The sequence below is a fragment of the Balearica regulorum genome, chromosome 6 (assembly GCF_011004875.1).
Source record: "Balearica regulorum gibbericeps isolate bBalReg1 chromosome 6, bBalReg1.pri, whole genome shotgun sequence".
NCBI classification, from domain to species: domain Eukaryota; kingdom Metazoa; phylum Chordata; class Aves; order Gruiformes; family Gruidae; genus Balearica; species Balearica regulorum.
Window position 1 is genome coordinate 35,939,797 of NC_046189.1, and position 18,461 is coordinate 35,958,257.

The 18,461-nt window shown below is 39.7% G+C and overlaps 1 protein-coding gene and 1 long non-coding RNA gene across 4 annotated transcripts in view; one reads left to right on the top strand and one right to left on the bottom strand.

The window, feature by feature from the left end:
• Positions 1–12,723, bottom strand: part of DARS1 (aspartyl-tRNA synthetase 1) — a 43,263-nt gene extending 30,540 nt beyond the window's left edge. The window contains exons 1-3 of the mRNA XM_075757225.1: positions 12,552–12,723; positions 11,237–11,294; positions 4,966–5,058 (exon numbers count right to left, since the gene is read on the bottom strand). Of these exons, the coding sequence (XP_075613340.1) occupies positions 4,966–5,058; positions 11,237–11,294; positions 12,552–12,623 (223 nt within the window). The 5' untranslated portion in view covers positions 12,624–12,723. The remainder of the gene's footprint in view (positions 1–4,965; positions 5,059–11,236; positions 11,295–12,551) is intronic.
• A 36-nt stretch (positions 12,724–12,759) lies between these two features.
• LOC142602389 (uncharacterized) overlaps positions 12,760–18,461 on the top strand; it is a 171,669-nt gene continuing 165,967 nt past the window's right edge. For all 3 annotated transcript variants that reach the window (XR_012836181.1, XR_012836180.1, XR_012836179.1), the window contains exon 1: positions 12,760–13,092. This is a non-coding gene — a long non-coding RNA (uncharacterized LOC142602389). The remainder of the gene's footprint in view (positions 13,093–18,461) is intronic.

Here is an 18,461-nt window from a genome sequence, read left to right on the forward strand (position 1 = left end):
CATTTCATATTTCTCCTCATATATCATAGAGCCATGGAATGGTTTCGGTTGGAAGGGACCTCAAAGATCATTGCGTTCCAACCCGCCCTGCATTGGGCAGGGACACCCTCCACTAGACCAGGTTGCCCAAAGCCTCATCCAACCTGGCCTTGAACACTTCCAAGGATGGGGCATCTACAGCTTCTCTGGGCAACCTGGTCCAGTGCCTCACCACCCTAACAGGGAAGAACTTCTTCCTAATACCTAATCTAAATCTGCCCTCTGTCAGCTTTAGGATATTCCCCCTTGTCCTATCACTCCATGCCCTTGTAAACAGTCCTTCAGGTTCTTCAGGTACTGGAAAGCTGCTATAAGGTCTCCCCGGAGCCTTCTTTTCTCCAGGCTGAACAACTCCAACTCTCTCAGCCTGTCCTCATAGGAGAGGTGCTCCAGCCCTCTGATCAGCTTTGTGGCCTCCTCTGGACTCGCTCCAACAGCTCCATGTCTCTCTTGTACTGGGGCCCCCAGAGCTGGACGCAGTACTGCAGGTGGGGTCTCACAAGAGCAGAGTAGAGGGGCAGGATCCCCTCCCTCGACCTGCTGGTCACGCTGTTTTTGATGTAGCCCAGGACACGGTTGGCTTTCTGGGCTGCCAGTGCACATTGCTGTCTCACATTGAGCTTTTCATCAATCAACGCCCTCAAGTCCTTCTTCTCAGGGCTGCTCTCAATCCATTCTATGCCCAGCCTGTAGTTGTGCTTGGGATTGCCCCGACCCATGTGCAGGACCTTGCACAATAATTTACTCCTTAATTTAGATTTAAGGAAATATGGTGATTCTTCTTCCTCCGAGAGAGAAATTAACAACAAATACTTCATTGTTGTACCAGTATCTGATAAAATGCACCAATATCATTTTGTTTCCATGTTCTGACTCATAACATTTCCATTAATATGGTGAGAATACGAAGAAGCCAGAAGCTTTGTCATAGATAGCTATTTCGTAGTTATTGTCGATTTAGACTATAAAACATTAAAATCAACGTATATCTAACTTGAACATTGACACTAAAAATTTATTTTCATTTGTAATTATGTAGATTACCATTCCTGACACATAGCTGCAGATAATTTAAACAGTATCAGAAGATAAATGTAGAACATTTGACACACAATCTGATGGAAATAAAAGCAAACATAAAAAAACTACTACAAAATATTATTAAAAATTAACATTATAATTATTGTAAATAACTAACCTTGTGCTATGATTCTGATTTCAGAAATGCAAGAAAATTAATTCCGTATTTTCAGCAAACAGAGGACAACTACTTCTGTATTCCAGAGGCTGCAATATCTAAGTAAAGAAGCTAACATGGTATGGATGCACGTATTTCTTGCAGGCAAACATTAAGCCACAGATTTAAATTAGAAAGTACAGGCTTCAGAAATTAAACAGAGCCTTCAGTGGTATACACGCCTGTGTTTCAGATCCAGCAAGTCAAAGTGCAATTTTTCCATAAGACACAATATGCTAAGTCTCTTTGGATAAGTTAGGTGTATCTCACATCTTTGACATCTCAGTATTTCTTGCTTACGGTGTGGTTTGATACAGTATTTGTCTCCATTTCAGTCACAAATACTTTAGCAAAATATGACTGAAGTTTCAGCAAGGATGTATTAGGCATTCAAACAAAAAATACACAGCTGAAGACAGCTACAATGTCACTCAACTAGTAAATATTTAAGGAGAAGATTACAAAATAAATGGAGGGACCTGCTATTAGGCTAAGCAGAAGCAAAAGTTTGGCAGTTGTATTTAATCCCAAATACTAGAAGTCTGAACAATATCTGCATTATAAAAGGACTCGAATCTTTTTGACATGAGGAACAGTAGTTGCTTTCATGAGGAAAGAGGATGTTTTGTAGAACATAACCATTTCTAATCACACAGAAGATAAGTGATCAAACAAACCTCATTGATAGGAATAGTTAAAATATGACAGTTACAAAGCTTGTAGGAAGAAACAGAAATTTTCCCTAAAAAGTCAAAGGCGTGCAAAATATCAAAAAGACAAGCCATAATCAAATCTACTTCGTGATTAGATGCTTCCCCAGATCAAGAGATGGAAAAAAGGAAGCATCAGAGTGAGAAAAAAATTGTGATGATGGGATGTTCTCCATGTGTTTCAAAATATTTACATGGTATTTAAGTGAAAAGAATTAGACCAACTTTACTCACATTCAACAGTAAACTACTCTAAGTTTCTATAAACCAAACCAATATTGTGTCCCACAAGAATGCATAAAAAGATAAAAAGTTTCAAAAAAAATGTGGTTAAAAAGGTCTGACTCAGTCTAATGCAAAGAACTTTTAGTCACTAAAGAAATGAGAGAAGCCACCACACACGGAATCCTGTCAAAAGCAAGCACACAAAACCAAACAGGAATCCGTTTCCTTTCTTGGATGTAAGTACCAAATGACACAAGACCTCATGAGAGAAAAGGACATAAGGAAGGAATTTATATAAAGAGTAAAAAATGTTTGGTCATATAAATTAATACATTCTAGTTACAGACATCTGCCAGTGAAGAGAAAACTTTATATGGTTTATTATAAAATTTGGTCCAATACTTAAATTGCTCTCAGTGGTACTCTCATTTTCAGACATACTATTTTGATGTTTTATAAAACTTTGCATTCATAAACTAAAACCAAGTTTAGGTCTAACTTACTGCCCAAGTCCCAGCTGCCTGGCAGAACCCAGACTGATTTCCCAACTGCTTTTCAATGATAAACGTGACCAGTAGCTTAGGGTGGCTTTAAAATAAGGCCAGAACTAACATTTATTCAATCTACAATAAAACCCACAGGGCCGCAAGCACTTTAATTTTAGTACAACCCACAGAAATTCCCAACACTCCATTCTTTACACATCCTTCAGTTAATTTCCATCAGACTTCATGAGTGGCTTGCTATACAAGACAGCTGGATTCTGCAGTTCACTTTTTTTTTTTTTTGGTTTATTGGTCAGAACTAGACAGGGCTAAATAAAGGATATGTTGGTTATTTAGGAGTCAAATTGGAACTTCTGAGAAAAACTAAAGCTATTTTTGTCTAAATTTTTCCTGTTTCCTGCAAGACTTTCCTTTCCAAAACAGCAGGAATAGTGCCACGATCTGTGTGGGAAAGGTTAGTATTATTTTTTTACTCTTAAACATTTGCTTTTCTTGTAAGATTCTTTCTCCCAAAGCTTGAGTAAACAAGCATATGGCATTCCCTAGCAGCATTCCCTGAATGTCAGAATCGTTCTCTGTTGTCAGACCAAGACGGAACAAGAAGCACAATCAATAAATTGAGAACACTTCATGCTCATAATCAACTCCTTTTGCTTTCATTCTTCAGGTTGTGTTAAAGAGTTTGGAAAATAAGCACTGTTATTTCATGAAAAACAGTAGTCTTTCCTGAGGTCAAAGGTGGAGGACAACAAGTACCTTATTGTAAGTTAATATTACCATGTTACATATATGTTACTCCGATTGAAGTAAATGTTTATATCATGCAAGATATCATATATAAATGCAATACAGAGACAGTAATAAACAACCATTGAACTTTTTGTTGTTTTAAAGGCTGCATAGACACCTGTCTCCAATATACTAAATTCTGTTAATAGTCTGAACTCCTCCTACAATTGCAAAGAAACAGCTGTAAGGATACTCTTATTTGTATACTCATAGTGACATTTAAATTAGATAAAGCGTCTCCTGTCTGAACAACTTCAAGTTGTAATGACCAAGGCTTTCACACCTTTCAGGGTTGACCACTTCTACACATAGCAAAGAGAGACTTCAATGTGAGACCATACTACAGAACTACTGAGGAAATCACAGAGGACTCTCTAAATATAAAGATTCTAATACAAATCAAAATATGCAGTATATGCATATATTTACAGGCAGTTCATTATTTTAACTGACTGCAATACAGACACTCATTAAGAGGGACATTTTTAAAGAAAATTAAACCTCAAAAAGAGAAATGAATTTGGTATCTGTGACAATATTCTGTACTGGATTCTCGCTCCTAATTCGCATTATTCCCAGTTCTAAGACTACTGTTATGTTTCAGTCGTGGAGATAATTTCTTTACGCTCTTTTCTTTCAAGTCTTGGGAAGACAAGGTATTTACATCTCACTACAGAGCTGCCAAACATAACCAAAACCAGTACAACAGTTGTCAGCATCTGATGTCAACTGAAAAGGCCAAAGCCTATTTAAGTTTGCATATGGCAAACTGATATCCAGAGAGAACTTCTGATTCCAGGGAAGAAATATGGCTGTCGGACAGCCAAGTACGACAGCCCACACTACTGAGAACCTATAAAAAGATTTTCCCTTTGTCTTGTTAAAGAAAGATGATGTTTCTTATTTTAAGTTCAAATTGCTATAATCAGATACCAATAACTTAGAGTAAAAATTCTGAAATTTTAACACAGATTTTTGTTTCCTGTCAAAGAAAAGGTATAGTGAAAATATTCACATGCAGCAGAATAAATGTGGCCTGTCTGAAAACTTACACATTTATAATAAAAGTACATTTCACAGCAGAAGCTTGTAACTGGTTTATCTCACAACTGTTAACATCCACAGAAGAATGACAATAATATTTTTAAAATCCTATTATTTACAATTGTCCACACATTATTCAGTAAATATGCCAAACATAACCAAAATTCACTTTTACTACAATGTAATAGTACTACCCCATTTCCACTCAGCTGAAAACAAAATTTCCTTTTCCCTGCTTGGAAAAAGAGAGGTGGAGAAAAGACAAAATAGTTAGTCAAAGTGAACACTGAGTAACCAGGTGGCCAAGTTTTCTTGTATCCAAGACATAACTAATAGGTCATGAAGCCAAAGTAAACATTCAGGTTATACTAACACTATGAGGAAATAAAAAATAAAAACCCTGAAGGCATCTCACCTTTAGCTCTGCTCGTATGTATTCTGCCACGAACCCAAACCACTTCATCAGCCTTCTCCACTGTCAAGTCTTTTATTCGAATCAAAACTCTATCTGAATTACAGGGGGGGGAAAAATTATAATGGTTTTAGTATTTTTTGAAGCAAAACATTTTTCATTTTAAACTCCAAATACACTTTCTGTCATTCCTAAAATTTATAATAAATCCAAAACATTATTTTTTGTATCTACGGTATAATAGATGCACTGAAAACACACAAGATCCCATTTCTTTTCTCAGTGAACTGTACTTGATCAAGTAGTTTTAAATTGGTTCAAGCTTATTGTTTGACTTGTATAGCAGGGTCAAACTGCAGTAAAACAAAAGCAAGACTTACTGTAGTTCGCAGATGGCAGAACCCAGCATGACTACACTGTTTTTGATAGGACTTCCCTGTGCTCCACTGTACTACCTGCAATTATTAGTCTGAATTTCTGTTAGCTAAGGGATGTCTGCCCTGCTCCCCTGTGCAACGTCAAAGTAAGTATGTTGAACACAGCAAAACACAGGCTCAGAGGCGACATGGCTATTCTCTGTATCTACACAAGTAGGGTGAATATCAGCGTAAAATAATTATTATTTAAAATAGAGAAAGAAACCACATATAAATGTGCATTAGAAATTAAAAGATGATTTATTTTGATAAAAATAATAGCATTTTGGAGCAGCAAGAGTGTTACTGTGTAAAACCAGTAAAATTTGTTTTAAGAGAGAATCTCTTCAACAATCTGATCAAGCATTACTATCATTGTAGGAGCCAGGATGCATCAGAAAGAACCTTCAAATTCTGTGTACCCAAGAAAGCTAAATAACAACAGGAATGCATGGTTTGGACAGGCCAGATTTTGGATAGTAAAGGAAAAAAACAATTATCAAGGAAAGTATTTTTAAATAAATCAGGACTTTAAAAATTGTATATAACCACTATGAACTACCAGTATGCTGGCTGCATGCCACTATTATTGGAAATGTACTTGTTTAATTGTATTTTTCCATAGATTTTTGGCCAAATGTATTTTTACATAGTCTCAAACACTTCTTATAGTATCTACAAATCAGTCAGAGGATATACATAGCACTGCATAGAACCTCAACAGTTCTGACAACTACACTTACTCATTTACAGTTCATATGTGGTTAAAATCATTGCTTATTAGACACAAAAAAATCTTCAAGGGACATATTGATCCTTACGCATCTCTTCGAACTCGAGATATTCTACGATTCTGGTATGTAACACAAGCAAATTCACTCTCTTTTTAATCACAGACTTCTCCCTTGTTTCAAAATAACATTAAATTTACTAAGACACTTCCACTCTAGACTTTCCCACCAGAACTCTGGAAAAGTTCGCCTACCCCAGGTTACCATCTGTCATTCTGGACTCCTTCCCTCTCTCTCTGAATACCAGTCACAGCTTGCCTTGCAATCCTATTATTCTGCACTGGGAATTTTGGGGGGTTGAAAACATTTATTTGCTTATGCTCAGGACAATGTAGTTATTTTCTTCACAGACACATCAAAACCAGAACAGAATGAAAGTGCACAGATAAATGTGATAGGAAATTGACTCAAATATATTAAGTGCGTGTGTGTGTGTACGTGTGCACTGGGGAAGGGAGAAAGGGAAATAAAGATGTTATCACTTGCCAGCAACTTCCGATGTTCAAACTTTATTGGTATAGTACTATAGGGAACATGCAACCAGCACAACCCATAAGCTTTAGTATTTCTAAGAGTTTGATATTCAGACAGTTAAAATTACCTCAGTTGACTTAAAATTGTATTGTTAGAAATTTAAAACATTTTCCAGGTGTTCCAGAATGAGGTGTTACCCTTTTTATGGATTCTTAGTGTTTCAGGAACCATCTGCACTAGATAAATATTTTAAAAAGTCTTTTGGATACATAAGTGTTCGTGTTTCATCAAGACTAAACAAGACACCTTTAACACAAACATTTTTATATAGCATTAATTATTAAAAATTATTTTACCTTTTATAAAAAGGGTAATAAAACAATATCCGAAAAGAAACATCATAAAGTCATTTTTTCCAACAGCACATCACAGAATCACAGCATGGCTGAGGTTGGAAGGGAGCTCTAGAGGTCATCTGGTCCAATCCCATGCTCAAGCAGGGCCACCTAGAGCCAGCTGTCCAAGATTGTGTTCTGCTGATTTTTTACTATCTCCTCAGAGGGAGACTCCACAATCTCCCTCGGCAACCTGTACGAGCGCTTGGTCACCCTCCCAGTAAAAAAGTGTTTCCTGATGTTCAGAGGGAACCTCCTGTGTTTCTGTTTGTGCCCACTGTCTCTGGTCCTGTCAATGTGCTCCACTGAAAAGAGCTAGAGCAACTGTTTTGTCACTTTGCCTCCTGCAACACTTCCCAAATCTAGCCTTCTCTTCCTCTCATTTCTAAAATACCTGTAGTTCATGATAATGCCTACATTTATTAGCGTAAGCAATCATTTGTCACTTATTTTCTGTTGTCCAACCAACATATTATAGCTCAAATCTTCCCTCTGTACTCACATATTATTTCAACTGGAATTCCTTTCACTTCATTTCTATCTCTTCCATGATAAACATGAAGCTTCTTGCTCTCACCTTTAAGGTCCTCCCACCATCCTCTTCAGACTACCACCTACTTGTTCTTTCTTTGTTCTTTCACAAATGCAAGCTATACTTACATTTTCTATCTTCTTGCCACATAAACACAGACAAATAATGCAAAAATAAAAGATGTTTTAAACCATGCTACAGTTGCAATGAAGACAAGGGAACAAAGATTTTAAGCAAAATTCAAACAAAATACTCCCTAAGTCTGAAATTACACTTCCAGCCCCAATTCAATATTCGTGTTATCTCACCTTCATTGCCATTTTGAATCATGTTTAAGGAGAAACTATATTTTTTGTTTCCTTCATGTATAGCACAATCTCTTTTTTTCACTATACTAAATATCCTTATCTTTCTCTCAGAACTCTAACTTCTTCTAAACATGGGAGGAGAGGATAAAAACCCAAAAAGCTGTGTGGGTTATACAAGACAAAACCATTTTTCCACTCCCAGACCCCCATTCCCTGCCTGTCACAACATTTGAACAAAAGTTCATTTATCTTGCATCATGGAATTTTGAACAGTATGATCAATATTTCTGCTGTGTCTGTGAAGTGCCAGCATCTTTACAATGTTGGATAAATTTGAAAAAAAAGAAGACAAGTTTAATAAAAAAATCTGAAAGCCAAAAGCAGTATAAGATGAAAGCAGCTTCCAGGGAGGGGACATGACAATCATCGGGCTGAAAGGAGAAAAAGGGAAAGGCAAATGGAGTTTTACTAGCAGTCATAGCCTCAAGCAGGCAGGAAAGACTTAAAGACATGATGTAACAGGAAGTGAGAATATCAGATAGCCAGGGCAGCCAACATTAGCAGAAGAAAGACTAAAGTGGGCCAAGAATGAAGGCACAGGCATGTGTGAGATCAGTAGAGCAGGGTGGAGCACCTATGCAACAACTTTGTGAACATGTGAAAAGAGTTTGAATTTGCCTGCAGAGGAAGAAGAATCTATGAGTACAGCAAAAGGACAATAAGCCTGTCCCTTGGAAAGGAAGAGTAATTTGCTCTGATCACTCTAAGCTTTTTAACTTCCCGCGTCCAGCCAGTGTCCTCAGGACAGTGCAGCTACTACAGAAGCCTAAAAACAACAGTGCTGCAGATGTCCAACTGAGCTCCTACCCACATTTATGCTGTCTCTATTGTCTGCTGGCTCCAGTTACCAGACAGTATGTGGATCTGCATGTCATGCCACAATTCGTTATTCTGACTCAGAAATGGTATGTACCCACACAGACTTCAGAAACAAACAAAATTAATACAGCAGAGACAGATGGGAACACTCGCACTTGTGCTTCCCCACCACCCCCCTGCCCCAAGCAATAGTTCCTCCAAGGCATCCAATACAAGCAGAATACTTTGGGGAAAAACAAATATACACTACTGATGCAGGAGTGAGGACTTCACCCTCCTGTGAGTCCTTTGATAAGGGCTCTCCCTGGCAGGATCAACTGAATCTTTAAGTAAGAGGGCATTAGTCTCAAGGAAAGGTCTAGGCTGATCTTGAACTTTTTTTATTATAGGCATTTTGGTTTTTATTGTTACCTAATTTTGGTGTTCTGGATAACCATCTTTTAAAAAATGGAACAGCAGGAGTGTTGTAGATTGTATTTTAAGCCCAACGGAAAACCTACTCAATCCTGTCTATATACTGGCTGGGACTTTTTTACCCAAAGAGGACTGAGGGTCAAAGAGACAACTGATCTAAACACAGCACTCAGATTTCTTCATATAATTTCCTGTAGCTTTCACCATTTTTCTTCTCAACGTATTTTTCTCCACGGTATTTTTGAGTGTTTCTTTTGAACAGTTGGCAGGGCAGACTTTCTCCACAGGAGTATGATTTGATCCACTATCTCAACCTGCCAGCTTGGGTCTCCCATACAGTTGTTTACTATGGGGTGTGAACTGGCAGAGGAAACACAGCTTGCAGAAACTCTAGTGACCCAAATACTATCACAGAAGAGTGCAGGGAGAGGTGATCCAACACGGCATTCTTTCAGCCTACAGTACAGGTTAACCAGCCAGATGCCAACTTGGAGAAGTTACCTTTTTATTAATATTAAACCTTTTAGGCTGCAACTGCACACCAATTTATGGATTGTTATGTGGCTACACGTAACTATGGACAGCTGTGTTCCTGCCCCTTCCAGCAGGCATCAGACTCCTGGCCAACTTCTTTCACTTTGCTAAGCTGGCTAAACAAGTTGTTATTATTAGCATGTTGAAACCGATCAGCAGAAGACCCAGCATCAGGAAGAGGCAGACCACAGCAGTCGGGCTGGCTTACAATGTGATTTCAACTTCAGTTCCCTTTCTTTGACAGTTATTACAGATTTTATTCAATAATGACTGTTAATACAGTCTCTAGTGATTTTCATGTCCCATTACATTCTTGACATAATGTTCCCCTTCAGTTGGTTTCAACCTATGATTGCTTTTGTGGCTCCTCCTCTTCCCTACATTCTGCATTTCCCTTCCCAAGGGAGGTCAACCAAAACAACCATTCAGAGGAGAAAAAAAATCACCTAATCACAGATGATGTTCCTTTTTTACATTTCACTATGAAGAAGTTACAAGAAGCCAGTCTATTACCTTCCCTCGTTCCTGTTTCATGCACTGAATAATATGAAGATTAATATTTCCTGGGATGTTGGCCTGGGAGATCGTTCTCTCGCTGACAAGTCTTTCTGAATCCCAATTCCCCATCAGTAGAAAATGAGGATTTCCTGAATTCACAGTGGTGTGAATAATGATAAAACCCGTAAATATTAATATATAATATTAATGGATTTGGTGCTCATATGCAGGAGTAATGAAGGCTGCATACATAAGCAGACAGATATCCTATTCGGAGAGTGATCGCTGTTGCAGCAAGCCATAGTAGAACTTATTCCAAACAAAGAACAAAACTGACATCTCGGGACTCAGTAAATTATAAATCATAATAATTAGAAAAAAAAAAAACCAACAACAAAAAACCAAAAACCCCAAAGTCAAGCCTGGAGTGATGTACAGAGATAAAAACTGAGAAGCTGTGTATGGCGTGGTCCAGGCAAGAGTGAAGACTGAGGAAATTCCATAATCTCTCTGGACTCAGCTCCAATAGCCAACCACACTTAAGATTTTTTTTTTCTATTTAATCAGAATTTCCTGTGTTCTGACTTGTGCCCATGACCTCCTGTCCAATTATGACACACCTTCAAGAGTCTGGCTTTATCTTCTCTATATCCTCTCATCAAGAAGCTGTAAACAGTAATAAGATCACCCCACAGCTTCCTCTTCTCCAAGCTGAACAAGCCCAGCTCCCTCAGCCTCTCCTCAGAGATCCTGTGCTCCAGTCCCCTGAGCAGTTTGGTAGCTCTCCATTGGACTGGCTCCAAAACATTACTGTCTTCCTTGCACTGGAGATCCCAAAACTGGACATGGCACTCCAAATGCAGCCTCACAAGTGCCAAATGTATTCAAGGGAAAGAATGGCAGCAGGATTTGAATCAAAAAGCTTGGTAAATGATTTCTCAAACAAGTACTGAAGATATCAAGTATACAACTTCTTTTTTTCCTTCCTTCCTTCCCCCCTCTTTTAAAAAACTTTTTTGACTTTTTAACTGACCTGGTTTCTCTTGGGATTGTATCATTGATGACACTCCATATCTTTCCTTAGCGTAATCCTAAAATGGAGGTGAGAAAAATATATCAGAGAAGCATACACAAAAAGATGAACAAAATCATTACAGAGTTAACTGAGGTAACACAAAACAAACAACTATAGTATTAAAGTCAAGAAATAGTGTTTAAGACTCTTAGAGACATGATAATTGTGTCCTGTAAGAAAAAAAAAAAATTCCAACAACAGCAAACACACATCAGGATAATTTTCTACACAGAAGTTAATGTGAATACCTTTATAAAGAGTCTACTCCTGAAAAAAATATTTGAGTCCTACAGAAGTAGATCCATTGCTAAATATTTCCTTCCTACATTCAGGCACACTAAGAAATCCAGCAGATTGGATGTTGTTATGACAGCCAAAGCAAGCTTGACTGACGACTAACAAAATCTGTTAGGTAAGACACAGGGAGATGCAGCCTTTTCATCAAAAGGATCACAATTCTGTTTTCCCAACTAAGCCCACTCATTTGCAAATAAAAAAGCCTTGGATTATTTGCTTTATTCTATTCAAGATATGAACTTAAATTCACCCTACGTTATTTTGGGGAGTCTTCGTTTCTCTGCTTTTGATGAATCGCGGCCCGTGTATAATTTTATGGAAGCCACCTATACTCAGAATTCCTTACTGCTGATGCATTTCAACAGCAAGCAAAATCGATTTTCTAACACAATGAACTCATGCTAACTATTAATACTTTCTTCTTCTTCTTCTTGTTGAAGAAATACTGGCCCATAATTTCTCAGCACTTATCTGTGATCACCAAGCACAAGACAGAAACACCTGCCAGGCCAGCAGGAGCCACCAGTGCCCCTGCAGAAGTGGCCTGCTATGGAGCAGCAGCTCAGATGTTTCTGTAGGGGACTGCAAGGGGGAAAGGGCACAGGGGCAGGGCACGGCTGTTCCTCATCGCTCAAGCAGGGCCTCCTCCACCCGCACACGCGGAGATCAGACTCCGGCAAGGCTCAGGAGACGCTGTGTGACCGGAGAGGGGCAGAGCTGTTCAGTGAATCACGAAATGACTGCACCCGGCGAAGGGGGAGGTAAAAGGCTGGGCAAAAAGCAGCTGTGCCCTCGGGCCCGGCCAAACCCTCCCCTAGGGACCGGCCTCCCCACCCCGCGGGGGACGCAGCCGCCTGACCTCTCAGCGCCGGCCCTCGGGCGGCTCCAACCCCGCGCTAGGCCGGACCCTGCCCCTTCCCCCTCTCGGGACGGGCAGCCTCGACGCCGCGCCCGCCCCCTCCCTGCGGACACCCACATCGGCCGCTGACGACTCTTCGCTCTCCGAGCGGCGGTCCTGGCCCTGGCCGCGGCTGGCGGCGCTCGGCATCCTGCTGCGGCCGGCGCGGCCCCTCACGACCCGGCACGACACGGCTCGGCTCGGCCCGGCCTCTCACGCCACGCCGCTTCCGCGCGCCCGCCTCTCGCGAGAGTGGCAGCTGCAGAGCGAGAGAGCCGCGCCTGCCCCGCGCCGGCCAGCCTATCGCGAGAGCTGAGCCGTCACCTCGGGGCGGGGAGCGAGCGAGCGATTAGCGCGCGGGTGGGTTCTCTCAGCGTGGCGATCGCCTCAGGGCTGAGCGAGGAGTCGCTTCTCTCCTTGCGACGGGAGGGGGCTGTTGTTTGCCGCCCCCCTCCTCCCCTCAGCAGGCGAACAGCAGCCGAAACGGTCATTTTCATGAAACCGCCCCCGTCCTGCCGAGGCTCAGCACCTCCAGCGTTGCTCTGATGCTGAGGGGAAAGCTGCCGTGCCGCAGCGGAGGTGTGGTGGTCTGGGCCGCGGCTCTGAGGCTGGGCAGCGGGTGGGTTTGGTTCTCGCTTGCCCTGCTTTGCAATCTGACGTGTTATGGCCTGAGGCAACGTGTTGAACTGTGAGGTGGCTAACTAGTGTGCTCGGCTCAGCTTGGTAGCCGAACCAAAGTGCACTTTTGCCCCACCTTGCCAGCGCTTAGCCTGATAGCAGTTCAGTCGCCTGTCCCGCTGGTAATCCTGCTGTTTATTATTAGTTAGCTAAAACCCAGATTAGGTCTAGTAACTTGGGGAGAATGAACGTCAGTGCAAATCCAGGTGTTTCCCTCCAGCTGGGCGCTTAAATCAATGCTATGGTCTTGAGGCTGAGGCTTGCTGCAGGTGCCAACTTTCAAATGACAGAAATCAAAGTTGCGAGCAGCTGTTGAATCCTATGGCTGTAGATTGTTTATTTTGTGCAGAACGAGATGATGGAGTTAACTGTCCTGATTTAAATTGCTGTTTTGAATTTTCACATTTGACTAACTAATCCCTCTTGCGGTATCGATTAGAGTTCTTCATTTCCTGTCCTACAGTTGTTTATTTTACAGCGCTTTGTACTGTATTGGTTCAACATCTCTTCTCGTGGGAATCCCCTTGCAAAGTTCCCCTTCTGCCTCTGTCTCAGAGAATTATGCAGTTCACTATAAGACCACAGCTTTCACAAAATCCTTTCTTCTCATGCAAAACAGTGTTGCAAAGAATTAAGATCCAGTAACAGAGAAGGCAAATCACATTCAGTTTTCATACCTCCTCACCGCAGGAAACAAAGTTCTGATAGTGTAGTGTACTTAAACGTTAATATAACAGTAACAAAACACGTGGTTTTCTTACAGCGTGTCAGTTGTGTCTTTTCTGTTACCTGTCACTTAGAACACAAGGCTGAGCAGAACCACTGCTGAACCTTAACTAACAGATGCAAATCTCGTGCCTCACCACGGAGTAGACAGTACCATCTGTACAACACAGTGCTCTGTAATTCTCAGCATTTCACTGACTTTGCTGTGAAACTCAATCAAAACAAACCAACCCTGTATCCCTTATTTTTATCCTGGGAGCTTTCCAATAGTGAATAGCATAATGAGTATTTCCTCTGGGTCAAATAACCTGAAGGTGGTTCCGAAGGAAAAAACCTTTTAATATAATGAGGGTGTTAACTGAAAACAAAATATGGCCATTTAAAGGGCACTGTAGCTAATTATTCCATTGCCAAACTTTCAGAAGGAGCATTTTCCAGAGTTCAAGCTCTAAGGTCATTTGTCCAGAATCACTTTGTATTGCAGTGCAGAAAGAGGTTTTTTGAACAAAATTCTACAATACACTGAAAATAACTAAATTAATTTTAGGAAGAATTACTGACAATAATTATTTCATATTTGGTTAAATAGACCCCTCAAAATTATCCATTTAATTTGAGTATGCAGCAAAAATTTGTTTTTCCATATTTATCTCACTAAATTTCTTGCAAATCTTCTGTTAAGAAAACAAAATGCTACGTGCAGATGATGTAGCTCATCTGCTGCACCTTCTGTTCCATTGCACTATTATTGAAAATCATGTAATTGGGGCAGTACCTGCAGTGAACCTTAGAGTGATAAGTAGGAGCAAAGCCGGTGCTGGGCCCGAGTGGAAGGCGGAGGGGCTGAGGGACCTGCTGGGCGGCCAGCGCTGTCCCCTGGGCCTTCTCCGAGGATTACCAAATGGAAATGACATCACCCGCAGCCAATCGGGGGGCCTCAAGGGTACAGCTGGATGGAAGCCATATTCCACTTAAGTAACAAGACATGACATACCATGTGCTAATGCTAAATAATTTATCCCTCAGGCATATAGTGAATTGCAAAGCCAAGCTGAGGCCTGGTCAACAGTTTGTAGTTTAAATTAAAACTGGCTTTTCCATCTTAAAGGGAGGGAGGGGCTTGTCAAATGTTGTGATCAAAAGTGGAATGCAGAAATCTGGGGTTTTCTCTTCTCTTCTCTTCTCTTCTCTTCTCTTCTCTTCTCTTCTCTTCTCTTCTCTTCTCTTCTCATTATAATTTGATGTAATCAAAACACTTTTTAGCGATTTTGGGAATGTGTTCCACATTTCTCTATTAACGTGGGAAAATCTTAGAGCAAGTTTTAAGTCACTGTGAATAATGATATGCAATATATCCTTGAAACTTAGGCATTAGCACCTGCAATATCCTAAACTGATGCTATTCCAAAATTTGGTCATATGTGTATTCATATTACAACTGTTATATGGGCATTTCCATAGCAGAGTTGTAAATACGTCTCGTTAGGAATCCCGAGGCATTTGCTTCTGCTTAGGCTGAAGATCACACTCAGACAGCCTCTCTACCGGATAGTTTGAGCTGGCAGTATACAGAGGCTGAATATGATCTTAACCACAGCATTTCGTTGCCTGCTCTTGGCTACTGGAACTTGTAGCGTAGCCTTTCTTACTCAGTGGTCCAGCTAAGCTTGGCCAAACCTTTGACATGCTTTTGTTAAAATACAGTGCTTGATTTTACGTAAGAGCTGGGTCCACAATATGCTAAACAGCACTTCTGCTGAAACCATGAGAAGTTGCAAGTAGCCAGGACATTCAATAATCTATCTTTATGTAGCACTTTACAAAAATGGTGTCTTTCATCTTCCACTGTACTATTGATCAACAAATAAACAGTAAAAATATACACTGTGTTGGTAGGAAGGAGATAGGAATTGCCTTAACTTATTTTAGGATAAGAAATCAAAAAGGCCATAGGCCTATGGAATAAGTGAGAATATATTTATCTAGTCTCTATATATTTGGGTAGTTAAAACCAGGAGAGTATGTGGTGGTACAGAGTTAAAAGGAGCATGTAGAAAAAAAATACAAAACAAATTGGTAATGTCTCTGAGGGGTCTTCAGGGAATTCAGCTTTATTGCCACAATAGTACACTTTCCAGTATGCGATTACTCGTTGTCATGGAAGGGGATTTTGAAGATTTCTGTTATTTTGGATGCTGCAAAACATGCTTAATTTAAGTAAGAGGTTGCATTTGATTTTTCCTTTCCATATGCATTTACTTATCTAGGTTCTTGTATGATTGTCAGGCCAGTACCCAAGTTCCCCTTAGATAACAAAAAAGAGGAAAAAAACCCTCCACCACTGAAAAAAATGCAGCAGCAGCAGCTTAAAAATGAATATATTATTTATTTTTTTAAGTTAGGTAAGTTCGTAGTGTACATTCTGTGATAGGGAAAGCTTTTCTATTAATAATTTTCAACCTTGGCAAAAATGCATTTTTGTAATTGATTATTCTTTTTTTACTGAAACATTTGTACAATGAGTAACAAAGCCTTTGCATCTAAATCCAAGTAGGAACAGAATTTGGCAAATCTAATTCCTTCCTGGATTTTCGCAGCTCTACTTCCTTTAGGAAGTTTTTAGTCAATGGGAAACAAAGGCTTATTGAAAGGATTAAAGTTACAACTATTCTCTTTGTTTTAGAGCTTCTATCAGGGTTTTCCTCTAGTAAACAACATTTGCAATTAATAAAACTTCTAAAAAAACAGGAACTTTGGGGAAGTACGTGCTTATGATAAGCAGCAGGATTTCTTTTAACAGAACTCTATACAAAGGTGTAGTCTTTTTAAGTCAAGACAATGATAACAATTGAGTTTCTCAATGTATTTTAAAAGCGTTCCCTCTGATAAACACAAGACAACATGCTCTACAGTCAGGGATGGGCAATACATTTAAATCGGATATATCTTGTCAACAGTTTATTGCGTCCCAAAATGATTTTAAATAGCTGCAAACAACTCACGTTTCATATCATGCATAAACCTAGTAATCATGTCTTACACAATGAAATATCTATGCCCATTGGACATACAGTACTGCATATATTTATGAACTATTACCCATAAATTGTTTATTGTTTCCTTTACGTGATGCTTGAAAAAGGCATTTGGATAGCAGTTATCTGTGCATGAATAAGAACACATGGAATATTTAATCTTTATAATTTATCTTTTACTCTTTTTATGTCATGAAATATCTTATGAATATTTTCATGTTTATGTCAACTATATTTTTCTTACTAGCTTTATGTGTTTACTCCCAAGGAATTATCTCCTGTCAGAGGTAAACTGAGGGAAATGTTGTAATTTTGTTGATGGCCCTCCCTGGAGGGCAGTGTGGAGCTGTGGAATGATTGGGACTGACCGTTGCAGGAGGCATTTCATGAACAGCTCAGCTATTGTTCTCACCCAAGTGTCCAGTTCTTTTTCTGGGGTGGCTTGTGTCCAAAGAGTGCTGAAAACAGCAATCTGGAGAATAAAGGAACTGTGGTTCTGACTGGTTTGTTAAGCGCAAGCGCATTGTTGATTCTCACGTGCCATTTCTCATTTACAAAAAGCATCTTAAGCCATTGTCCTTCTGATGATGATTTTTACACTTTTATCTCACAAGTAGGCAGGTTGTTTTCTTTCAGATTTTTTTAAGTAAATGTTCCTGTGAACTGAGAGTATCTTTGCTAACCTCTAACCCAGAGTCAACTTCTGGTGAAGTTTTAAAGCTTTAGAAATAGAAGGTTTAAATGGGAATCCTGACTCAGACTTTATTTCAGCGGCAGGAACAGTGCTCTGTTATCAGTAAAATGTGACTCAGGCACCAACAGTAAATTTGATCTTTGAGATCATCCATTAAGAGTAAATGTTCTTTGTTGCTGTCTGAAACAAACAAGAAACAGAGACAAGTCATCTAAATGATTAAATGTGACACAGAGGATGTTAAATACTATTTTTTCAGACATTTTCCTACAGCAGTCATGAGCTATTTTGTAAACAAAGTGTGTTATTGATTAAGGGTGCTACACCAGATATTCTGCATGTATACATTGAATCAGACTGTGAAGATAGTCACATAGAAATTTGTATGTTAGTGTAAATGGACAGACTGATTCCTAGAGGAAATAAGCGTTAGCATGAGAACAACAGCTGAACTAAAATCCCATAAGCCAGGAAAAACAGCTACACAATTACACTAACAGGTGGTTGGTTTCAAAACAAATTTCAAGGTCTGACAGCTCTGTGCACCTGCTTTGGGCTGACTTCTTTTAAGGACTTGGATTTGGCAGGAACCATTGATAAAAACCATAATTCTTTGTGTCTGAGAAAAGTCATCATTACCATATAGTGATGATAAACTACTAAAGCTTGCTAAAAGTAGTACTTAGCCAAAAGGTGGTATGGGTCATTCTGCACACTCTGTCATTATAGCTCAAGCTTTTCTCTACCAGAGAGCTTCAGGCAAACACTGTTAGGATCAAACCTCTCCTTCTGTAAACTGAGATAATTCCATCTCACTAGAGTGGTGCGATTTGAATTACTTATGACTTCAGCCTT